The 26,444-nt window shown below is 39.2% G+C and overlaps 1 protein-coding gene across 2 annotated transcripts in view; it reads right to left on the reverse strand.

Moving 5' to 3' along the window:
* Positions 1 to 17,597, reverse strand: part of DERA (deoxyribose-phosphate aldolase) — a 119,711-nt gene extending 102,114 nt beyond the window's left edge. For both annotated transcript variants that reach the window (XM_072765949.1, XM_072765948.1), the window contains exon 1: positions 17,508 to 17,597. In XM_072765949.1, coding sequence (XP_072622050.1) covers positions 17,508 to 17,538 — 31 coding nt within the window. In that variant the 5' untranslated portion in view covers positions 17,539 to 17,597. The remainder of the gene's footprint in view (positions 1 to 17,507) is intronic.
* Positions 17,598 to 26,444: the final 8,847 nt, after the last annotated feature.

Below are 26,444 nucleotides of genomic sequence, written 5' to 3' on the forward strand. Positions count from 1 at the left end.
GCCTGCTCCTGGGGGCAGGAGGAACCTGAAGCGGTGGTGGAAGTCATGTGACTCTGTCAGCTCTCCAGGGAAGCTGGGTCTTGTCCAATTTTCACAGACAAGGCTACTTCTGTCGACAGGCAGGATTTAACAGCCAGAGATCCAGAGGGCTGAGAGACCTTTTACTTAAGGTCAACTATACAAAACACAGAGCAACCAGAAGAGAAAACACTTAAGATTTCAAGGGTAGGAAGAGGGCTCCCCATCACTCAGTATTCCCCATGGGCAAATATTTCAAATTACATAATTAAAGAATCATTCCTTGGTACTTATTAAAGCTAGCTTTCCCAGGAAAATGTAGCTCTTTATGCCATCAATCTCTCAAACATTAGTGAAAAGTGAATTTTTTCTTCTCCCAGTGTTCAAACAAGGAGAAAGGTACCCTCAAAGGAGACACATCAGGGGATCCCTGGGTGGCGCAGCGGTTTGGTGCCTGCCTTTGGCCCAGGGCGCGATCCTGGAGACCCGGGATCGAGTCCCACGTCGGGCTCCCGGTGCATGGAGCCTGCTTCTCCCTCTGCCTGTGTCTCTGCCTCTCTCTCTCTCTGTGTGACTATCATAAATAAATAAAAAAAATTTAAAAAAAAAAAAAAAGGAGACACATCAGAGGTGCAGAAGGTGTGCAACAAGAAGCTGGTGCACCCAGAGGCAAAATTTGCCCTGCCTCATAAGGAGTATCTCTGACACGAGCGGACTCTCAATTGTTCAGGGATTAATGACCCAAACAGGTTGATCTAGGCCCCTGGTCTTTTCTCATTCTAATTGTTTGCCCATGAAATGTCCAGTATATAGTCCAAAATGCAAATATATAGAGTTGGATTTTAAAGTAATTATTTTTTTTTGTTTTAAAATCCCCCAAAGAGGAAGAATGAACAAGAAATTTTAAAATTATTAATTAAAACAACACTTGAAGATTACCTATAGATATCCTATCTCCCTTCATTTTGGGTTTAAAGTTAAGATGGGTCATGAGCCAGTGGTCACATATGGAATGTGAGGTGGTATTAACAAAAATATAAGTAAAAAAAAAAGTTTTTTAATAAGTATATACAGAAGCAATGTAGCTTTCAGAGTGGGAGGAATCTCTCAAGTCACACAGACCAGGGCTGGGTTTCAAGTTGCCAGTCTCTCGCTAGATGTATGACCACAGGCAAGATGCTTTACCTCTCAAAATTCAGCCCCTTGATTTATAGAATCGGGATGAAAATAATACTGACTACATAAAATTGTTGGGAAAAGTACAGGCTACCCCATGTACTTAGCACAGTGCCTTGCATATTTTAAGTATTTATTTTTATTTTTTTTAAAGATTTTATTTATTTATTCATGACAGACAGAGAAAGAGAGAGAGAGGGAGAGAGAGAGAGAGAGAGAGAGAGAGGCAGAGACACAGGCAGAGGGAGAAGCATGCAGGGAGCCTGCTGTAGGACTCGATCCATGCAGGGAGCCTGACATGGGACCGATCCCAGGTCTCCAGGATCACACCCTGGGCCGAATGCAGCGCTAAACTGCTGAGCCACCCAGGCTGCCCTATTTTAAGTATTTAATAAAAATTAACTGTTATCATAATATTTGTATCATCTTCATGAAGGCAAGATCATCTCCCTTCAAAAATCTTTTAAGTAAATCAATTTTAATTTTGTTAGCATGTAACAATCAAGTAGTTTTGTAACAACAGAATGTTTTTCTAGAGATACATACCAAAGTAGTAGGAGCAAAATGGCATGATGCCATTTTGAGTTTATTTGAAGTTACTACAGCAAAAAAGGAGGGCTAGTATAATAAGTGTCGCAAAATTGATTTCTGTTGAAACTGCGAGACAGGTATATGAGTTCATTACACTAATCTCTCCACTTCTGTGAATGTTTGAAAACCTTCATAATTAAAAGGTTAAAAAGAATCAATTGGTCCATCAATATGTATTTATTAAGAATCCTCCAGGAGCCCAATATAGAATGGGTGACATGAGATAACAGTTAACCATTGCTTAAGAAGAAAACCCAGGCAGGCATCAATTTTACCTCCCTGGCATGTTGCCAAGAATCAAAGCACCAGTAAAGGAAAGGGCTTTAATCTGTGAATAGGGATTTCACAGCACCCGCACATGGTGTTTATGCACACGGCTCATCAGGAGAGCCTAGCAGCATTTCTCAGACAGGGTTTCTCATCTGAACCAGAGAATAAAACAATGATTTGAATGATTGTTTTCTCATTCTTCCCAATGGGGAACTAGTACCCTTCTAGATGCTTCAGAGAGAAGTCAATTTGTGATATATAATGGATGTCTTAGGGCAGTAAGGCTTAATTCTCATGCAGAACCCCAACTGCAGAAGGCTGCTAGGATCTCACTCAGAACCCTCTTGCTCTTAGTTTATTTATTCACATTTCACATTGATGCTCTTGTCTCAAGTATATTGGAAACAGCAAATCAGAAGGTAGGAATCTCTATAGCAGAAGAATGATCACAGGAGAGAAATTCAAAAGTTTATTAAAAACTCACTCAATGAAACAAACAGCAGAGCAGCCTGGTCACCTAATCAGAGGGAAAAATCCTCATGAGTCCATTTATACCTTTTATACTAGAAGTTAATATTTACTGAGTACTTACAATATTGAGCACCCACAAGAAATTACATGCTTGTAACAGTGATCCTCCAAGTCACCAAAAACTATTAAACTCTACTCAGTGTATTCTCCCTCAGACAGGGACTAAACCTTCAGAGTTCTACTGCTCTATGGGAGATACTGGGTAATTTTTATTTCCTTCTTTATATTTATGAATTTTCAAAAACCTCTATAATAACTGTGTATTACCTTTGTAAATAGACAAAAACATCTTTTAAAGATACTTAATTTTACAAAAATTTCATCCCAGGTAACATAAATTTTAAACATTTCAAATCACTCCATAGTGATCCATTCTCCAAAGTTCACAGATAGGTATACATCTTATATAGTAGTTATTCTCCTTGAGTCCCTGGTGTTAAGGAAAATGTGATCAAAATAGTAAGAAGAAAACTTGTAAAGAAAAAAATAAAAATTAAGTGTTAACAGACATCTCAAAAAAAAAAAAGAATAAGTTTTCATAAAAGGGGGAGGGGAATCGGGCTTGACCTCAAAGGGCAGAGGTGGGTACAGGTCACAGGCACAGGCCAAATGACACAGAATCATCAAAGAAACAAAGAGCAGAAGTGTTGGAATTTGCACACTAGGCAGTAAAAAGCCACTGTAAGTTCCTAGAAAAGGCGACAATGCTTCTTTATTCATTCCATTTAATAAACACTGATAAAAACAAGTTGCTTACATCATGAAAAGTTCTGTTCTAAGTGAAAGGAGGGATACAGATCTAACAAACACAGACCCTACCCTCAAGTGGCTTATTAATACAGTAACACTACAACATACACACACAAGATGAAAATCAGTAGCTACCAGAAGAGAAGACAAAGGACCTCAGAAGATGAGGGATGAACAGCAGAGGACACAGTCTTCACAGATTAAATAATGAAAGCAGGGGTGCCTGAGTGGCTCAGGGTTAAGCCTCTGCCTTCAGTTCAGGTCATGATCCTGGGGTCTTGGGATCAAGAAGGAAGCAAGAAGCCTGCTTCTCCTTCTCCCTCTTCCATTCCCCTACTTGTGCTCTCTGGCACATGGTCTCTCTCTCTTCTCTCTCTCTCTCTCTCTCTCTCATTCTCTCTCTCTCCCTCTCAAATAAATAAATAAAATCTTTAAAAATAATTAAAGCAGTATTTTAGGAAGATTACTGAAATAATCTATTAGTCACTCATCAAATTAAGGGTGATCCAACTGTCTTTCTCACTGAATACTGACAGTAACTCTGCCACATAGTAGGTCCATTTTACAGATGAGAAAACTGAAACTCAAAGAGATGAAATCACTTGTCCAAGGTCACGCAGAATATGTCAGGGCTAAGATTCCAACCCAGGTCTCCATTCCAAACCTACCCTACTTAGGTAACAATCATTTGGTTGAAAACACATTTACTTAATTCAACTATTTGACAGGTAGTCTTAAGAATTTAACAGACATTTCTATTTCCAGTCTTGTGAGAATTCCTACCTGGCTAACCACATTCACCATTTCCTGACAGCACTATTTAGTTGTCCCCATCAACTCAAGTTATTTCCTTTGACTAAAGACAGTGATTACATTAATTTGATTATATCAGGGTATATACTTCTCAAGAAATGTAAGTCCATCTTAGAGAAACCAAAATAGCAAATCTGAGAAGGTAAATATAATTTCTTCTGTGTGAGCAAACAACAAGAAAAAGTTTAGCCACATATAGATTTTCCTGGGGCAGATAAGACAGACCAGGGTGGAGAAGTCAGCTGCGAGGCTACCAATGTGATTTAGGTGTATAATAGAACAAGCCAAGCATAGGAATAAAAGAAAAGAGAAAGGGGAGAATCCACAAGATATTTTTTATGGAAGATACAGTAAGACTATAATCAATACTCTGCCATGCAGAGGAATAAACACAAAATAAAAGGCTCTGACTACATAAAGATTTATGAAGTTGAGATGTACACTCATGAAACATCTAGAGAGAAAGAAAATATATAGTTAGGTATTCAATCACGTTCAATCATCAGAGAAACAGGGGAGAGGGAATGTAAACTAATCCCTGGAACTTAGAGCCTTGAAACGCAGAGAGGACTGTGATGGCCAGGGCATGAATAAAAAAGTATGAATTCCAAGCACAGGGAACATCATAAACCCAAAATTCCAAAGAATAGAAATTCTAAGTAATGATCAGAAGACTCAAATAAGTTCAGAAATGAAAGGATCCTCAGGGATCATGTGTCTGCTTTTTTGTTTAATGTTTTAAATAGACTCAATTTTTTAGGGAAGTTTTAGGGTTACACAGCAAAATTGAGCAGAAGGTACAAAGACTTCCCATCTCCTTTTGTCCCCATACATGCATAGCCTCCTCCACCTCATACATGTCAATACCCCCCCACCCCACCAGAGCAGGGCATTTGCTGATGCACTGATGAATCTCCATCATATAAGCTAGTACACTGAAGTCCCCGGCCCAAGACCACAGGGCCAGATGCAGAGGTAGGACTAAAATGCTGAAGTCCCAATCCTATATTCTTCCCAAAGAAGCCAAAAGGCATTCAGTGAAGCATACATGACCAAATAGATTCCCACCAATCATCCCAAAGGATACCAGATTTCAAATTGGACTGTAAAAATAGCTACTGTCATGTACCAAAACAATTTCTTTCCAGAGTAGATGGAACTCTGCTTTTCTCTGGGACATCTTCAGGTAGCATCGATGCCTCTAGCCTAGACTCTACATGATAATCACTATGTACCATAGTTTCTCTACATTATGTAATTACTAAGGTAATACTACAAGCAATCAAACACAGTATCCATCTACAGACTGAAACTGATTTTTTTTTTCTTCCTGGAGCCAGCTCTATGGAGGTGTTTTCACTAATAGAGATCCATATCAGATCTTTGCCTATATAAAGAGACCTCTCACAGTATTTTAAAATGATTATCCAAAGGTTAATAATCCAGTGTTGGCTGGTTTATCATTTGAAACAGGGCAGCTGCATATCCTGACGATGGGCAAAGTCTGCTCTGTGTACAGCAGTGTACCTCCCCAGTGATATTTTAGTTTGATTAATGGAAGTTTCTCAAGGGCAGGGCCTCCTAACTTCTACTGCTCTTGTGTCTTTCACAAAGACATGGAAAGTACTGAGTATACAGCAGGAGTCTCTCTCTCTTTCTCTCTCTCTCTCTCTCTCTCTCTCTCTCTATGTAAATTAAAGTAGGCTCTACACCCAGCATGGAACCCCATGTTGGACTTAAGCTCACAACCCTGAAATCCAGAGTTGGATGCTTGACCAGCTGAGTCACCCAGGAGCCCCTATTTTCCTGTTTTTTTTTCAACTATATATATATATATATATATATATATATATATATATATATATATATGTTGTGTATATATATATATATATATATACACCTGCTAAATAAAATAATTTAAATTATAATAATGACTGTATCCTGGAGTCAAAAGTTGAAAAAAAAAAAAAAGAAACAGGAAAATAGGGGCTCCTGGGTGACTCAGCTGGTCAAGCATCCAACTCTGGATTTCAGGGTTGTGAGCTTAAGTCCAACATGGGGTTCCATGCTGGGTGTGGAGCCAACTTTTTTTTAAAAAAAGGAAAATAAACTGTGTTTATAAAGATTTAGAAGACTAAGATAAATTTCTTGTTTCTTCTTGGAAAACTATCAGAAGCACTGAAATTTCTCCCCACATACTAAAGAGAAAAAAAAAAAAACTCCCTCAAAACATCAAATCCTACAGAGCTTGAGCTTCTTTGCCAAATCCAAATAAAATGAGAACCTACCTTTCCACTGAATCCACAATACAAACTTAATTAATACAAACTTAATTAATAATCTCCAAGGAAACATGAACAGGTTTTTTTTTCCACCAGAAAATTAACTACATGACTCTTTCTGGTAGATCATCTCACATCTTCAGGTAATGAGAAATCTTTAGGGTCTGTCCCCTCCTGTGTCTGAGGACCATGGAGGTCCATGGTCCAATGGTCCATGGTCCATTGGTCCATGCCAATTTCCAAAATCACCATGAAGAGCACTTATATTTCCCATTAGTCGCTGGCATTATTTGAATAAAATACACTCCTTTTCAGACACAATGCCCTTTCACTTATATGCAACTACTTAACTGCCTAACACCCCTCCTGATTTTTCCAAGATGCCTTCATACTTAATTCTTCACTTCCTGCAATCAAAAAATAAAAGGCTCCTTTCTCCCCAAATCTGCTTATAGAAACATTGCTAACCAAACATAAATATGACAAAGAAATTAATTAAAGGTAAAAGTGACAGAGAATTTGTCAAAAATGATATATAGTAATGGAAGATTCTTGAATCTCTAATTAATCTAGGTTACTCTAGAATTTCCTGCAGGGTTCTGAATCTGAAGTGCTCACAGGAACCCTCTGCGGAGCTTGTGAAAATGCAGATTCCTGGGCTCTTCTCCCCACTATGGATATTTAAAGCTACTGAGGGACTTGGAAATGTTCATTCGAGAATCTCTACATCTTAGACGAAGAGTCTGACATACCTTAAGCATGCTAGACACCTAGCTTAGTGTCAAATGTTAAATTTGAATTTCTCTCTCTCTCTCTCTCTCTCTCACACACACACACACACACTCTTACCTTCTGGCCATGGGGACAGGAGTGTGTCTACTAGGTGTTCAACTGAAAAGTTTATCCAAATCCAGATTACAAGAATAGTTCATTCGGATATTTTTACCAGACTATAAAGACCACAACCTTGACATCATTAACCACATTCCGTCAGAACCAAAGCACCAGTTAAGTGGCATTCTTTTAGGAAGTAATTACCAGAAGCTACTCTTATCTCAGACTTTGCTTTAGGCGAGGAAGACCAGACTATACAAAGAGAGTCAGAAGTTGCAGCCAGTGTCTTCACATTTTAAAAATATCCTGTATAGTTTGCTAGAGCAGAGATGAAACATTTATCCTTCTCTTGCAACCACTTTAGTTTCCAAGGGACTGACTCACAGCTGAGGCAGACTGACGAGAGGTACATCCGTTAGACAAGCACACAACACACACCAAAGTTAACTGAAAAATTTCAAAGTGCCTTTTTATGCCTTTAACTCAAAGATGAACACATTTCAAGGTGACCCAATCCTCAAGTGACAGACAGTGTTTTAAAAGGGCCAGAGCTCTCCACTTAAACAATTTCTAGTGACATGTTTAAATCGCATCCTCAAGGGCTCTATCTGCTGTCCTATTTACTAGTCTTTCTTTCCAGAGGTATCCCATTTTGAGTGCTTGAAGTTTCTCTTCCTTTCTAACAATTAATATCTATGGGGCTGAGATGCTTAAAAACATTTTTTTTGACTAAGGAGGCACCATAGAGGACTTTCAATTATTTAATTTTATGACCAATCCAAATTATTATAGTTTTTTTTTTTTCTATTTATCAGAACAGTATCAGAATAATAAAAGACAGCCTTGGGGCACCTGGGTGGCTCAGTGGTTGAGCTTCTGCCTTTGGGTCAGGTTGTGATCCTGGGGTCCTGGAATCGAGTCCCACATCAAGCTCCTCGCAGGGAGCCTGCTTCTCCCTCTGCCTATGTCTCTGCCTCTCTGTGTCTCTCATGAATAAATAAATAGAATCTTTAAAAAAATAAAAATAAAAATAGTAAATAATAGCCTCATCACTCATGCTCACAAGCAAATAGTAAAAGACTTCTAAGGTAAAAGCCAGAGTTCATAAAAGGATGCCCAATTTAAAATCTAAGGATAAATATAATTATTATATTGACAGTGTATGTATTTCATAAATAGAATATGAAGGATTGTTTTCTTTCTTCACTAAAATATTACTCTTACCCATTATAATATAATGAGAAGATTACACTAGAAATCTAAAAACTGGGTTCCTATAGTTAAAGAAACATGCCACGCTGGTTTTACTCAGGCCCTTTGCGGAAACTACTATCTGTTAAAATATCCCTTACCAAAAAGCCTCCCCTGCACTGCCTGTAAATTCCTCTGTATTTCTGCAATCTGACTACCTCTCTGTAATGATTTATATGACTATCTCCCTTAGTGGACTGTGAACTCCAGGGAGAGCACAGAACAGGTAATGCTTATTTTGATAATTTGATATCCCAGACATTACTATAAGTATCCAGAAACAAGTGCCAGTAACAGCAGGCACGCCACATAGTTTGTTTTTTAAAAAAACTATGTATATACTATGTATAGTATAAACTATTTATACTATAAATTTATAACATATAAAAATAAATTTTAAAAAATTTATTCTGGTGCCCTCTTTCCTTTTCCTTTCTGACCATTGTTGGGAAGGGTGGTGGGGGGAGAGGATAATCAAAGTTCTCATTATAGAGAGAAACACAGATAGATGATAATTAGATAAATATAGAAGTAAATGCGCGCGCGTGTGTGTGTGTGTGTGTGTGTGTGTGTGTATAGTACATACATTCTCTAGCTCTGCCAAGTGGGAGACTTGGGAATATAGACACTCCATTTACCATGAGCATACCAACTGCCCAGATCTTGCTTCTAAATACCATCATCCACCAAAAGAAACACTCAGAGAAATGGCTGGCTCTGGTGCTAGGGCAAGGAAAGTATCAAATAAACCTGGAATACCTTGTGAAGCTGGAAAATAGGAAGTACTTAAAAGTAATGGTCATGTCAAAAAAAGAGAGAAGCCAGGCTGAAGGGCTCTCGTAGGCAAAATCTGGGACAATCTGAATATTAACTAATAATAGTAACAATTACAAAACATGGGGAAAATAAGAAACCTCAAATACACACTAATATAAACAAGCAAACATAAATAAATTGAAAATTTGCAGAGGAACAGGATATTTAAATAGTTTCAAGGTACCACCCCACAGGGGCACCTGGGTGACTCAGCAGGTTAAGTATCCAACTCTTAAAAAAAAAAAAAGATTTTGTTTATTTATTTGAGAGAGAGAGAGCACAAGTGGGAAGCAGAAGAGAGAGAGAAGAACAAGTAAACTCCACACTGAGCTCGGAACCTGACATGGGGCTCAATCCCACAACCCTGAGATCATGACCTGAGCTGAAATCCAGAGTTGGATGCTTGACTGACTGAGCCACCCAGGCACCCTGTATCCAACTCTTGATCTCAGCTCAGTTCATGATCCCAGGGTCATAAGTTCAAGCCCTGTGTTGGGCTCCATGCTAGGCATGGAGCCTAGTTAAAAAAAATTTTTAAAGTACCACCCCTACAAAATACATACTAATTGCAAAGGTTAAAAACTGACTTTACTGGGGCATCTCGGTGGCTCAGTTGGTTAAGTGTCTGCCTTCAAGCATCCTGGGATTGAGCCTGACATTGGGCTCTCTGCTCAGTGGGGAGCCTCTTCTCCCTCTCCCTCTGCCTGCCACTCTGTTTGTGTTCTTTCTCTCTCTCTGTCAAATATATAAATAGAATCTTTTTAAAAAACTAACTTTACTATGGGAAGGCTAGCTACCACCTTAACCGAGTGATCAAAATGAACATCATCCATAATGAAACAAATCAAAATCATATGCTTACTTAATAGGATGCAGCAAGAACACAGCATCTTTTCTGTGATAATTCTGTCAAAGATGCATGACCTACATTTAACCACAAAAAAACCCCAATGCAGACAGAAACTGAGGAACATTCTACAAAATATCTGGTCTGTAGACTGCAAAAGCGTGAAGATCCTGCAAGTCCATGAAAGACTATTCTATACTGAAGAAGACTAAAGAGACACAGGACAAAGGCAATGTGTGATTCTGAACTGGATTTTTTTGAAATAAAGCACAGTATTTGAACAAGTGGCTACATATGAATGAGATTCATGTACTGGATATAATAATGCATCAATGCTAACATTCTCACTATAATGGTTGCAATGCTGTTGTAGCTATTAAGAAAAATCTCCTAGAGGAAATAAATAACCAGAGGTAGTGACACAACATGTCAGTCAGCCATTTTCCTCAAATGGTTCAGAGGAAAAAGATCTTCCTACGGTACTTACGACTTTCCTAAAAGTTTAAGGTTGTTTTAAAGTTAAAAGAAAAAGGTGTAGCAAAAAGAATTTTTTTGTTATTCTGGTTTATAATCCATATTTAATGGAAGGATAATAAATTCATCATTACCAATATCATAATTACATAAAATAATGACTTTCATAGTATCTTTTTACCCAAGCTCCTAGAATATTCTGCACACGTGCATAAGTGCACACAAACACACATGCACATACAGAGGCAGCTATGGTACAAAGAACTTGGAACGAGAAGTTCTGGATTTGAATCATGACCTCAACTCTTACTAACTCTGAAACATTTAACAAGTTACTTACACTCTCAATGCTTTAGTTTTCTCACCTATGAGATGAGGATTACTAGAAGAATTAAAAGAGAAAATGTTTACAAAATTACCCTATTAGACCCAAAATAATATATATATATATATATATATATATATATATATATATATGTTAAGCATTAAGGAGAAAAAATACTGGATTCAGATATAAAATACACACTAACTTAAAATATTGCACAAACCAAGTTTAATGTCAAAAAAAATCTCAAGTTAACTCCACTTGGTCCATTTCCTTCAGAAATCTATAAATTTTTAAATTTTATTCTTACCTAACCTGAGCTACAGCCAAATTTTCACATGCCACCTAATAAAGAATATGCTACCATACATTTTGTTTTAAGCAGGGATTGGCTTTTTTAACTCAAAGACAAACTTCAACATCCTTCTGTCTCACTAACTAACTAAATAAATAAATGGAATTATTGAAGGGTGATTTATGTCATTTCTCTCCTAAAATCTAGAGACTGTTAATTCTGCTTGCCTTGTTTACAACTAAAGAGATTCTAGTTCTCAGGAAACTATAAAGAGAGGTCTCAGACTTAGAAATCAAAAAAACAAAATGAACAAGAAAGTCATCTCAAATTAACAAAACAAATTACAAATTTTCAGTAAGTACTTATTTTCATTCTTTCTTCTTCTTTTTTCAATCAAGAGATAGGATTGGTTTTTAAACCCAGCAAGACAAGGTAAGCCCAAAGACTGGAGCATGAAAGCTGGGATTTTATAAAAATACAAAGAGACAAGAAAAAGAAATTAAGGAAACTAAAACTCCTCTACTCTGATCACTTGGCAGATCACTCCCAGGTCCCCACTCCACGATGCTCTGAGGTGTATCAGTACATCTATGTAAAGAATTCCCAAAAGTGCCCGGGTGTCTCAGTCAGCTGAGCATCCCTCGATTTTGGCTCAGGTCATGATCTCATAGGTCATGGAATCCAGCCCCACATCAGGCTCCATGCTCAGTGGGGAATCTGAGTGAGATTCTCTCCTCATGCTCCTTCCCCTGCTCTCTCTCTCGAATGAATAAATAATCTTAAAAAAAAAATTCCCAGAGGAAGGATGGGTTTAACATGTCATCCCAGAAAATTTCTTATTCAGTGATACCTAAAACTACTCTCCTAATCTACCAAAGATTGGATACTTCCATTCTCTCTCAAAATAAACTTCATCTTCTCTAAAACAAATTGCAATGGTTAAGGTGTGGATTATGGGGGCACCTGGCTGGCTCAGTCATATAGCATTCAAGTCTTCATCTTGGGTTCAAGCTTCACATTGGGTATAGAATTCACTTAATAAAAAAAAAAAAAAAAAAGGCAGCCCTGGTGGCGCAGCGGTTTAGCGCCGCCTGCAGCCCAGGGCATGATCCTGGAGACCCAGGATCGAGTCCCACAACGGGCTCCCTGCATGGAACCTGCTTCTCCCTCTGCCTGTGTCTCTGCCTCTCTCTTTCTCTCAATCTGAATAAATAAATAAATCTTAAAAAAAAAAAGAAAAAAAGAAGAAAGAAAAAAAGGTAAAAAGAAAAAGAAAAAGGTGGATTATGGGAAGAAAACAAAAAGCTTTCACAGGGGATCCCTAGGGGGGGTCAGCGGTTTAGCGCCTGCCTTCGGCCCAGGGCGTGATCTTGGAGACCCAGGATGAGCCCATGTCGGGCTCCCTGCATGGGGCCTGCTTCTCCCTCTGCCTCTTTCTCTATCCCTGTGTCTCTCATGAATAAATAAATAAAATCTTTCAAAAAAAAAAAAAAAAACATCTCACAAAGACATGGGCAAACCTAAGAGACTCACATTAAAATTATTCACCTGCTATTGACTTGCTGGTCAACAATACAATCTTGTATTACAGACTGAGTGCCCCCAATTAGCACCAAGAGACAGTGTCCAGTGGTTAACCATGCAGCGTTAGCACCAAACCACCTAGGTTTGAATTCTGGCTCTGACACCTTAGCTCTGCCTAAGCTCTGCCTAACTGGTTTTTGGCAAGTTACTTAAAACTCTCTGTATCTCAGTTTGTACATCTGCAAAAAGGACATCATAGTAGAATCTTCACAGAGCTGTTGCGAAGAGTAACTGAGATAATGCAAAAAGTATTTAACATACTGCCTGGAATGTAGCTAGAGCTCTATGTTAACCATTATCTTTGTACCTAGCATCTAGGCACAGTGTCTGGCACGTGGCTAGTGTTGAAGAATTATTCTCCAGCATCCTGTGCTTGGCCAAACTTTAAGATTTAAAATTTCATTCCAAATTATTTTTTTAAAAATTCTTTAAAGATAGCTTTGCAGTGGAAAAATCATTACCAAAATCTGAGTTCTACATCAAAGTTACTCTTCAGCAGGAGTGGCAAAAATGAGCTCCCTACCTTCTTGGTTCTTACCTAAGTTCTTCAAGGGAAAATAAAAGTTACAATGTCAGAAGGCGGAACACTTGGATATCACAATCCATTCAAGGTACAGCTTAGGTACCTCTAGCTAATTGCTTAATCGGACAAAAATAAATGAAAAATAACTGCTTATCACATTTGCAATTATTTTAATTGTACCTTTGGCTTGATGCCCAGCTCCTGAATCAGACCTAGGTCTGTGAAAGCAGGAACTATCCTTGTCCATCTTGTATCCAGAATACTACTACCCAGTGCATAATTGGTATTCAATAACCACTTTTTGAATGAATAAATGTGCTTCATAAAATACAAAATCCCATCATGGCTCTTGGTTTGGCAACTAGCCAAAGCTAATCTCCTTTATCTGTGTTTTAAACAAATAAGAGGCCCCTTTTGTTTGTTCTGACTTGCACTACAGAAAGCGCCTCGACAGAGTAAAATAATCTTTACATTCCTCAGTAATCATGATCTTTGATCATTCCAACTGAGGATATATGCCTAAAATAATCTCCTGTGAATGTAATACAGGAAAGCCACCCTTCAAATTAAAAATCAGTTTTTGAAAAAAAAATAAATAAAAATAAAAAACAGTTTTTGGGCAGCCTAGGTGGATCAGCAGTTTAGCACCACTTTCAGCCCAGGGCATGATCTGGAGACCCAGGATCAAGTCCCACATCGGGCTCCCTGCATGGAGCCTGCTTCTCCCTCTGCCTGTGTCTCTCATTAATAAATAAATAAATCTTTAAAAATAAATAAATACATACATACATACATAAAATAAAAATCAGTTTTCAATTGCTTTCTTTCCCTATTGTTTTTCAGATACTTTTGACATTTTTCTTTCTGTACACAAGAGCTTACAGATATACAGAGTAGGGAGATCATTAGAAGTCACCTAATACAACACCCCCATTTTCCAGATGCCTCCAAAGAAAATTACATTTGAATGGAAGCCATAAATAAATAAATAAATAAATAAATATAAATAAATAAAATTTTTTTGAAAAATGAAAGGAAGCCACACAGTCAACATCCTTCATAAGCCTCTTGAGACAAAAGTAACAAATTTAAATTTTAATAATGTTCAGAAAAAGGAAAGTGTACCTCCCCTAGCACCTGCCTACACAGAAATGCCCCAGTTCTCCCAAGCAAGGAGCGGTTCTAAATTCATTAGTTCATTCAACAGACATCTTTGAGGGCCTCTGGTACGGTGAAAACTATTCCAGGTGCCTGAGATACACCAATGAACAAAAAGAAAGATCACTGCCTGAGCGTACCTACATTTTAGCAAAACTTGGAAGGTGTCTAGGAGAATAAAGAAAAGAACATAGGAACATTTTAATAGAATACATAAGGCAAGAAACGCCCCATAGCACCATAGAGCTCATTAGGCTAGTGGTTCTCAAACTTGAGTGTGCTGCAGAACCACCCAGAGGACTTAGAACTCAGAAGGCCCAGCCCCATCCCAGAACTGATTCATTAAGATGTCAACGGGGCCCGAGAATGTGCATTTCTTTTTTTTTTTTTAATTTTTTATTTATTTATGATAGTCACAGAGAGAGAGAGAGGCAGAGACACAGGCAGAGGGAGAAGCAGGCTCCACGCACCGGGAGCCCGATGCGGGACTCGATCCCGGGTCTCCAGGATCGCGCCCTGGGCCAAAGGCAGGCGCTAAACCGCTGCGCCACCCAGGGATCCCAGAATGTGCATTTCTAATATGATCTCATACAATGTCAACACTGCTAGTCCAGGAAGCAAACTTTGACAGCCAATGACTTAGGTGGAAACAAATCAAGTAGCTTGGCCAGAACCACAGGCTGCTCAATACCAGGCCCAGATTTAGGGCTTTTAACCCTTCCGACTCCAAACTGATCAAGCTTTTATAAGGATACAGCTGTCACTTGCGCACAAAGGGCAATAAGAATTGTGCAAAGAAAGTGTTTTTATCTTTATGTTTGAGTTGGAGAAAATCAGAAATGTTTTAAGTATAAAATACCCTACACAGACAGCACTGATCACTAACCACAGACATAAAAATTAACATTAAAGTTAGAGGATTTGCTTTCTTTCACATATCTAAATGCCATGATAAAAGTAGGTTTTCCCTAAAGGGTTTGATCATAAGGGTGAGGCTCAGTCTCAAATGAGCCTATTTATTAAAAAAAAAAAAAAAAATCTATTAATTAGAGGTATATACACTTCATATAAATAAGTGATTGGATTAGTAATAATTTCAGGTTTTTTGTGCTAATTATATTTTCTAAAATTTTTACAATAGGCATGAATTCCTTTTGTAATAGGGAATTCACATTAATTTCTTTAAAAGAAGTGACAGTGTTTATTCAAAAAGACTTTTAATTAGAAAACTATAAAAGGCATCAGTTAATATACTGCATAAATTAATACTGAATGATTTTTTTCCTAGTACATAAATAATTCAAGTAACTTATTTTACATTTTAGGCTAAATCTCTGTCTGGAATAATGATTAATACCAGCGAAGGGAAAAAAAAAATCCTTGAAATGTATCCGATTTTATTTAAACAAAGAGAATAAAGCAAAACTATGATCCTTTAAATAGCTGCAAAAAAACTACATTTACAATTATTCTACATAACAATTGTTTTTTGTCTTTACTGTTACTTTTCAACAAATGTACGGATGTGATGGTAATTTTTGCAAATAAAGTAAAATGTCACGTGTCAATTTTATCAATAAAAAAAGTAAAAATTGTTTTGATTGTATTTCTTGGAAGAAAAATAAACATCTAAGTTTTGGAAAATAATGGTGTATGCTCAGTGTGTGCGAAGTTAAAGAGCCATATTCCAGAAGATACCAATGTAAGGCCTACACTCCATCCTGTACCCCATCCACCATCTTTCAGGATCTCCTAATCTGGGGAATATGCCTTTATTACTAAAGTCCACATCTCAGATTTAAACTAGAGTTTAAAACGTAATCTGCTAAAGGGCAATAACTGAAGGAGAATCAATTTGGTGAAGAAATCAAGTATCTTTATAAAGACACACACTCACCATTTAACAAAAGTTCTCGACTACCTCCTTAAGTCTAGCCTATTTAATTGGAACAGTCACTTTTAAAGAAAAAAAAAAAACAAAAAGTGCTTCTGTGTGTCCTAAAAAACCATAGCTAATTTTCTGAAAACTAGCCCCTAAAACCAGAATTCTACAGAACACTATTATTATTACTGAGTACCCAGAATGTACCAAACACTTTAAATCCTCTCATTTGATCTCCAAACTGCCCTACGAAGTACTACTATTATAACCATTTTACAGATCAAAAAAAAAAAAAAAAACTTAAGCACAGAGTGATCAAGTAAGTTGCCCAAAATCACACAACTAAGTTGAAGATCCAGGATACAGACATCCGGAGCTATACTTAAGCCGAGATCTTTAACCTTTGGCCCCGATCGTGGTTTCTGCTGTTTGAATTATGGAATTCTCACATTTCAGGAAATCAGAAGTAAACTTTTTCTTGCCACGGTTGATAATATCAATGAAATGAAAAATGATCAAATAATTCGTGCACTTTCAGGAATCTCCGGGCTTCGCAAACCTCACACGACTCGCGGTAGCTACGGAGTTGGGGCACCTTTCCCGGGAGCACGGCCACGCCCGGCCACCTGGGGGCACAGGTGTGGCCACACTGCGGACACCCCCGGACACCCCCGGACACCCAGCGGGAAGTCAGTCGCAAGGGGCTCGCCCGGGGGGCTCTGCCTCGTTTTTTGGGTTTAGTTCGTGCGTTTCGGTGGTTTGGGGGCTTGTTGTGCTGTGCTGAGGGGCCTTTCGGGGAGGGGGTCGCCAGTCTGGTTGGCTGGTTTGGGGCCTGGTCTGTCCGCCAGCAGCGGAGGCAGAAGGAACGAGCCCCGCTGGGCCACGCCACGCGGGCCCCTCGCACGTCTCCCGCTCGCACCGGGCCCGGCGCCCGCGAGCGCAGGAGCCGCCGCGTCTCGGGCCGGGGTTGCCCGGGGCGGGCGCGGGCGGAGCACCCGCGGGGGGCGGCGAGCCCGGGGAGCGCTGTGCGGGGGCGGGGGCGATGGGGGCGGTGGGGGCGGGCGGGGACCGCCCGCGGGGCCCTTACCCAGCTCCGTGCCCCAGTTGCGCGCGGACATGGCGCTGCCGGCTGCTGGCGCCCGGCTGGCTCCCTCGGCGCGGCCCTCCCGCCCCCGCCCCGCCCCGCCCCGCCCCGCCAGGCGGCGCCGCGCTCGCCCCGCCCCTGGCCCTCGGGGGCGGGGCCGCGGACCCGGGGCGCGCGCCCCCGCGCCAGGCCCCGCCGCCCCTCGGCGCCCTCCTCTGCCAGGTGCGCGGCTCGGGCGCTGGCGCCCCGCACGGTGCCGCCAAAGCCCGTTTTAAAATGCTTCGGTTGCCAAGTGCGCTGAACCAACACGTTTAGAAACTTTTAACTCCAAGAGGAAGTCACGGGAGGGGAAGGAGGGTCCGTCCCACGTACTGCCCAAGCGCATGCGGAGCGCGGCAGCCCCGTACCCCGCACACGCTGCGACCTCCACCCTGGACCTCGGGGACAGGCGGCTGCGCTGCGGGGAGAGCGGGAGCGGCCTAGGGGCGACGAGCCTGGTGCCTCCGCGTGGCACTGAGTGATGCGGCGGGACGCGGGGCACATCAGCGGCCTCTCTTCCCTTTTTTTTTTTTTCCCCATCAACTGCCCTTCTAAGCTTCATTTTTGTCATCTCTAAGAAATGACCTTGACAATTTCTTGGAAATTATTAGAGAAACTCAGAATCTGTGATACTAACTTTTTTTTTTTTTTTTTCAGCCTATAACTTTTCTGTAACCAGGATGTTTAAATTGGCTGGAGTCACTCAACATAGACTAGTAGTCAACTCATCTCAACAGAGGCACCTCCACTCTGCTGAAAGAAAAGTCTTAGTTGTAGCTTGTCCACCATGAGCCTGTCACTGTGCTAGGTGCTTTCAGATGTATGACAGCATGGGAGTCTCAGAACAATCCCGCCAAGTACGTAGATCTCCATTGCTAAGCCTGCAGACACGAATGTTCTGAATAAAGAGGCGTCCTGGTGTAGTGGAAAGTGAGTAGGTTCTATCCCCTCCCCTGATTAGATCAGCAATTCCACTTTTTTTTTTTCTTAGATTTTATTTATTTATTAATGAGAGAGAGAGGGGCAAAGACATCAGCAGAGGGAGAAGCAGGCTCCCTGCAGGGAGCCTGATGCAGGACTCCATCCCAGGACCCTGGGATCATGCCCTGAGCTAAAGGCAGACACTCAAACACTGAGCCACCCAGGCGTCCCAGCAATCCCACTTATTAACTAGGTGGTTCTAGGAATGTTACTGTCTTCTTGTCTGTAAAATGGGGAGATCAAAATATATATGTCTTGCAAAGCTGCTCAATGTGTATAAAGCACCTAAAAAATGTTACTGCATATAGTAGATGCTCAACAAATGAAAGCTGTTAATGTTATTGTCAGGTTCACACAACAGTTATGGGGATAAATAGGAAAAGTAATTCCAGTCTTATTCCCCTACGCTGAGCTGCCTCTCTGCTTGTCAAGACATAGCTATTGCTCAGTGATTTTAGACATGTTTAGATTCTACTCATATGTATAACAGCATTTTTCCTTTATTTTCATTTTAACCCTGAAAAAGTGAAAAACAGGCTGTGAAAGTCCAGAGCAGCTAGACCATGGTGCTCCCAAGTAGAACATAAACAATTTCACAAAACATCAATATCAGCCAAGGTCACTGCAACGCATTTGAACGCAGAAAACAAACATGAACATGTACAAACCACAAAAAATTAAAAAACAGTTCCCATCCTGGCTAATATAACTGTCACTTCTTTACCCATCTGCTTTAACCTCACCTCATTTTTCTTGTATTTCAACCAAGAATTAAGATGCCCTGTCATAGAATTATCACCACTTCCTGCCAGCATCCAATCCAGAGTAATGTTCTGCTTCTTTGAACCTTCTCCAAATCATATAACACAAGCCCAAACCCTATGTCATTTCTAACACTTTCTTACTGAGGCACTTCACAGTTCCATATGTTGTTTATCCTTGTTCCAACAAATCGATAAACCCAAATTTATCCAACTATAGGTGCATTCCTGTGGTCTTCAGCTAGAAAGCACTGACATCCCTAAAAGATACAAAGAAAATAAATGGAATTCTGATTTTAGGGGAAGATACAACTCTAAGCCAGATTCTAAGCCACTTGTTATATGTATCCACATATAATGTAAACTTATTAAAACAAACAAAAGCAGTGAGATTCTAGCTTAATTAAAACACCAAAATCTGGGGGATCCCTGGGTGACTAAACCAGGCCCTGGTTTAGCACCTGCCTTTGGCCCAGGGTGTGATCCTGGAGTCCCGGGATGGAGTCCCGCATCGGGGTCCCTGCATGGAGCCTGCTTTTCCCTCTGCCTGTGTCTGTGCCTGTCTCTCTGTCTCTCTGTCTCTCTCTCTGTCTATCATGAATAAATAAATACAATTTTAAACAAACACCAAAATCTGGGCAGTCTCCTTCAAAAATTTCTCAGTGACCTTTTCTAAAATTGGCCTGTTGCGGATACTAATCTGGAATCAATCTCTACAGTTTGAAACTCAGTTAAATTGTCAGGTTTCAGAAAGACAGTAGGGATAGAACGCAAAAAGTGAGGGTTTGTTTTATGCTTTTTACTTACTCTTTTTTAGGTAAGCTCCGCCCAATGTGGGGCTTGAACTCACAATTCTGAGATGAAGAATGACACGCTCTACCAACTTTGCCAGCCAGGCACCCCATGAAATAAATTTAATGGAGAAATGTTGGCAAGCTTCACTTTGTGACTTTCCCTTTTAAACTGACTGCTTTCTGAAACTTTTGAAGTATCCTAAGTAAGGCTTCTCAAAGAATTATCTGTAGACCACCACTACTACACTGGAATCTTCCAAGAGTTTTTTCTAGATTCTAGGCTTTACCACAGCCCTACTGAATCACAGTCTCTAGGATCCTGGAATTCATATATATTTTTTAAATATTTTATTTATTTATTCATGGAACACAGAGAGACAGAGACAGGGAGAGAGGCAGAGACACAGAGGGAGAAGCAGGCTCCATGCAGGGTGCCTGATGTGGGACTCATGGAGTCCCAGGATCATGCCCTGGGTGGAAGGCAGGCGCTCAACCTCTGAGCCACCTAGGCATCACTCTGGAATCCATATTTTTAAGTTCCTTCACATAATGTTAATGCAACCCAATGGTAAAGAATCATCAACCTGGAACAGAGAAGAGTAAACTCTGCATGCCAGTCTGGAGCTATTGCTCAAACTGGCTCTTACATGAGTAAAAACTCAAGTATTGTCATTTTTTTAAGTAATGCAAATTTTGTTATTCCTTTTTTAATATAATTTTTAAATTGCCAAATAAATTACCTTTCCCATCCCCACACTGTCTTCAATTAAAATTAAAGCTCTAGTAATTTATCATATTTATCTTAAAGTCTCAAGAACCTACAAAGCCTGGAGTTAGGAGTAATTCAACTGTTAACTTTGAAAGGACCATTTGTGTTTGCTTCTTCATATGCCTAGGGTCTAGTGGAGTCATTGCCACATACTAGTCATATGTGTCTATTTATTAGATGAAGGATTATATATTACTTGCTAGGCTATTTTCTTATGGTGGCAATGGTTTTATCCAGCCCAATTCCATTTGACTAATCTCAAATCCTATGATTCCCAGGAGAACTCACAGATTCCTTAGGTAATACGACTCGGATCATGGATTGTAACCAGTTTTCTAAGTCAAAAGAGGAGAGATGTAGAAGCAATGAGAACTAGGCAAAAGTACGAATGTCAAATCAACATATTTCAGAACTGGAACGACACTTAATAGAACATCTAATCCTGCTTCATGGTGAAATAATAAGAATTATATTGAGTCTTTTATGGAACCTAAATTTATTCAATTTAAGTAACTGATCTTTATTCTGAGACTAGGTCTTTCAGTACCAACTTGGATTTTTTAAAATTTCTTTTCTTTTATGAAGATTATGGTAGTAGAAAAAAATTTTAACAGCCTCACTTGTCAAGATTAAAAGCAAACCATTCTATCTTGCCCCGATCTTTTTTCCTTTAACCTATCGCTCCACAAAATCTCAAAGTTATACAATCATTGATAGAATATATAATACTATCTAACACTAAGTGCTTCCTATGGGTTAAGTTCCTTACATCAATTATTCAATATATATTTTTTAAATGTTAGAGATTCCCCCCAAAAATGTGTGAGAGCTATTATCTACTCTTACAGATGAAGTGAAATTAGTGTGAGTGCTAGGGGATGGTTTAAAGCCCAGGCAATATAACTCTACAGACCACAGAAGTACTGTTCCCACTATCTTGCTGAAGCCAAACTCATTAGACCAGACATTTAACCTTTCAAAGTCAGATTCTCCATATATAAAATGGGTAATATCCTAACCTTCATTGGGTTACTGGAGATATTTTGACCAAGTTCTATTCTCCCATTATATAAAGTGACTCAACCTATAAAGTATTATTACTGTTCATTATCCATCATTCAGAGGCTTTGACCTTGTTTTCCTAGGTAAATTTGTTAGATGCCTCCTTTGTCTCATCAGGAACTGTGATTCTGTACTGTCCTAAGTGGCACTGTATCACTGGCAATTGTGCATCCCTATAAACAAAAGCTACACCTCCTGAAAATGCTCTTGCTCCTTAGGAATCCCCCTGGTATAAAATCCAACATGTACAGTAACTTCTATGGTAATCCAACAGGAATCACATTTTGTTTCAAAATATTAATCCTCCTGGTATAAAACATTGGTAGCTACTAAAGAAATGTTTCTTCCTAGTCTGCATTTTCAACTCCTGTTATTACTCCTGGAAAATTACATACTATGTAGCCCACTCCTCTGCCCTTAGTCTCAGAGAAAAGCCAGCTCAATTAAATAATTCCACTGAATATGAACTACTAAAAATTTAATATTTTAAGTTATAAATTATAACACATATTTATTGTACTATTTTATAGGCATTAAAAAGAATGTGACCTTCATTTATTGATAGGAAAAATTCTCAAGACAATTTACTGACCACACTCAATCCTGGTTTCTTGGGAAAAAACCTCTGGACGATACTAAAACTAAAAAGTAATGATTCACAAGTGAAATTACTAAAAGCGAGGTGGGAATTCAATTACCATGACCTACTGCACAGTAGGACCTAAAGAGGCAGCTCCATAGAAAGAATGGAATGGGAAACAGTTGGTTAGGATGAGACTCTCATACAAGCTGGGCTCCTCCTAGGTAAATGGGCCACAGGTTGCCTTTGGCTGTACATGGCCAAGGGCTTTGATTTTTCAATGACTGAACAGGATGATCTGTTGCAAGGGGGATAAATAGAAAATTACCCTCCTAGTCTAATAAGATTTGGTGCTAATTTAGGGCCTTGTTTCAGTAACTTATGAGTACTTACTAGTACACCAGCCTCTTTTCTAGCCAATGGGTAGTATTACTGAAGATGAAAAACAGGCAAGGTAATTTCAGATAAGAACTATAAATAAAGGCAAAATAAGTGATGAGAAGGAATACAGGAGGACTTGAGACCCAAATCACAAGGGTTAGCCATCCAAATACCTAGGTAAGAGTGGACCAAGTAGGAGACATAGCAAGCCAAGTGAAAAGGCCTTGAGGTTGAAATGAAGCCACCATGGCTACAGCAATGTAAGCAAGCAAAGGAAAAATGAAAAGGTCACAGAAGGCAGAAGTCTGATCATAATAAGAGATTGCTAGAATAGGAAGCCACTATGGATTTAAATAAGGCAGTCCCCTGGCCTCTTCAAATCCTAAAGCAATCAGCTTTCCTGCCATGTAGAGGATGGATGGATGGATGGATGGATGGGGACAGGGTAGAGGGAACAGGCACAAGAAGAGTAGTCAGCGAGGCATGGTAATAACGTCAAGTGACAAATAGAAAGCCTGGCCTGGGGGGGTAACAATGAAGAGGCAAGTTAGATTCAGAAGCACCCGCAGGACTTGTGTATAAACTAGAAATGGGGTAAGAATGGACTCAAGGACTTTAAAAAAAAACAAAACTTTATTTTATAGAGAGGGAGAGAGTAAAAGCAGGAGAGTCAGAGAGAGAAAAATCTCAAGTCAACTCCACACTGAGCACAGAGCCCGACACAGGGCTCAATCCCAAGACCTTGAGATCATGAACTGAGCCAAGACAGAGTCGGCTGCTTAACAGACTGAGCCACCCAGGCAACCCAAGGACTTCTCTTTTAGTTTGTATTAAGTATTAGGTAGTGCTGGTTACTGGAATAAGTAATAAGGTAAGAGAAATTGGTTTGGTTGAAAAATTAAGATGTTTTAAATAATTAAGTCTGAGATACTTATAAAGGTTAAGGTGCAAACACAACTATACCATTAAACTCTGGTGCTCAGAGAGACTGGATATACAAATTTAGAAGATATCAGAAAATACTGAGTGCCATAACAATGGATATTTTTTTCCCCTTTGGAGAGAAGGAACTAGGAAGTACAGCCCAGACCTGAAGTCAAGCAGAAAAAGAAATGGCAAATATAGGAGAAGTTAGAAAAGTATAAGGAAAACCAGGCATGTGGTTTCACAGCAATGAAAATATATTTCAAAAACAAGTTAAGAGACAACTACTGAGTGCTGCTGAACGTTGAGTAAGACAAGAACAGTGATTAGGTTAGAAACACAAAGAATGCTAGAGACTTTGACAAGTGCAACTATAATAGATACTTGAACTTTTTGTGAAAGTTAGTTCTATTAGAAGATTCTCCCATTACATAATGTGGTAGACAGACTAATGGCCTACAAAAGATGTCCATGTCTTAATTCCTGGAACCTGCAAATATGACCATACACAGCAAAAGAGAGTTTGTAGATCTTAAGAAACTTGAACTGGGGAAATTATCCAGGTCCACTATAGTCACACATGTCCTTTTAAGTGAAGGACGGTGGCAGGAGAGTCCAAGATTTGAAGATATTAGCGGGCACCGAAGACAGAGGAAAGGACCATGAGCCAAGGAAGGTCAGCGGCTTCTAGAAGATATAAGGAAAATATAAGGAAACAGATGCTCTTCTAGAGTCCTTCAGAAGAAATGCAATCCTGTCAATAAAAACCTTTATTTTTAGTTTAGTGACACTTATTTTGGATTTTTGACCTCAACTGTTAGACAAATTTGTGTTGTTTTAAGTCACAAATTTATGGTAATTTGTTACAACAGCAATAGAAAATCAATACACAAAGGATACCAAAACAGTTATTTCCATAGCCTGCTAGTGGTCTAAATGCCTAGTATATACCACTACAAAGGGAAACTGTTAGCCTTAAAAGCTTAATACTAGGGGTGCCTGATGTGGCTCAGTTGGTTAAGTATCCAACTCTTGGTTTCGGCTCAGGTCATGATCTTAGGGTTGTAGGATGGAGCCCCACATCAAGCTCCAAGCTCAGTTCAGCGTCTGCTTGAGACTTTTTCTCTCTCTCCCTCTGCCCCCACATGCTCTCTCTCTAAAATAAATCAATCTTCAAAAAAAAAAAAAAAAAGTGAAATAGGTAAAATCTCTGAAAACATGCCCTCTGTTATTAAAAACAAAAGTAGCAGGGCACCTGGCTGACTCAGGACTGTGGCACATGTGACTCTTCAGGGTTGTAGGTTTGAGCCCCACATTGGATGTATAGATTACTTACAAATTTAAAAAAAAAAATCTTAAAAAAATAAATAAGAACAAAAGTAGCTAACAATCAAAAACAACTCTATTAATCTGGCAAAAGCTAAAAATTGAGATGAAAGGACTTGAGTAACCAGAACCTAATAATGGGTTAAAAGCTGAAGAACCTGATAGTTCACATCAACACAGAGATGTGAACAACATGAACATTATAGTCACAAAAGAAATATAAGGCATAGTAGGACTTCATGGCCTGAAATTTTTCAGCTTACAAACTTAACTCAAACAACTTTTACAGATTCCAAGCTATCTGCCACCCAGTGATGTGTAAACACATATCTGTGCACAGTCTTTAGATTTTTATAAAACCCAAGTAGGAGAAATCCTCTTGAACCATAAATTTCATAAATATCCAGCAATTTCATTAGTCCAATCTGGTGCATATAAATCTCAACTTTAAGGTAAGTCAGACTCTGACTAGAGTCTAAGCAACCCATGGTATACTAACAATATTGCTACAGCAAAGTAGAGGACCAGGCATGGAGCAAGACGACACAAAACTACCGTTCTATGAGACCTTGTGCGGATTTTCAGTGGCTCTCCCCATGACATAACCGCTCTTCGGCTTTAGAGACAGTCATACCCCACAGTGCTTTTCTTCGGATTACCACAAATCTCTGAAAACTTACTCTTAGCTTGTTTTTTTTTTTTTTTTTTTTTTTTAAGGAAAGTGATCAAGGGCCTTTCACAAGATGAATGAGGAGACAGGAAGCGATTTGACAGAGATGTTATTCATTGGTCTAAAATATTTCCAAATTACTAGTTTAATATATGTCTTATATTTTAAAAAATAAGTACAGTCTAAACCCAGTTGACCCATTTTATTAGGAGACTGGTAAAAAGGTTTTTTGAATGCCATCTGAACTCAAAGGATAAAGTAAAATAAACATTGCAGATCTACAATTATCCCACTTTTATAAAATATTTTATATCTGTATACACACATACAGGTACACAAAATTAATGTTAATTTTTAACAGATTTTGGGGATGGTGGGATTTTAAGCGATTCTCCTGCTTTCTGCCAATTCTGATTTACCTCATTTTTTCCCCTTATAACTAGCATGTGTCATTTACGTAAGACATTATTCTGATACTTTTTTAAAAAGCAAATCAAGTATTTCTATCCAACCTAGGAGGAAGGTAAATGCAACTCCAGCAAAAAACATGGAAATTTTAAAAAACCCAGTACAAGTAATTGCATTTCAAAATTAGGAACCAATATGTTTACTAAAGATTCTTTAACCAAATTGTCTTTTGATATAGTCGATGT

This window comes from Vulpes vulpes, chromosome 8 (genome assembly GCF_048418805.1).
Source record: "Vulpes vulpes isolate BD-2025 chromosome 8, VulVul3, whole genome shotgun sequence".
Lineage (NCBI taxonomy): Eukaryota > Metazoa > Chordata > Mammalia > Carnivora > Canidae > Vulpes > Vulpes vulpes.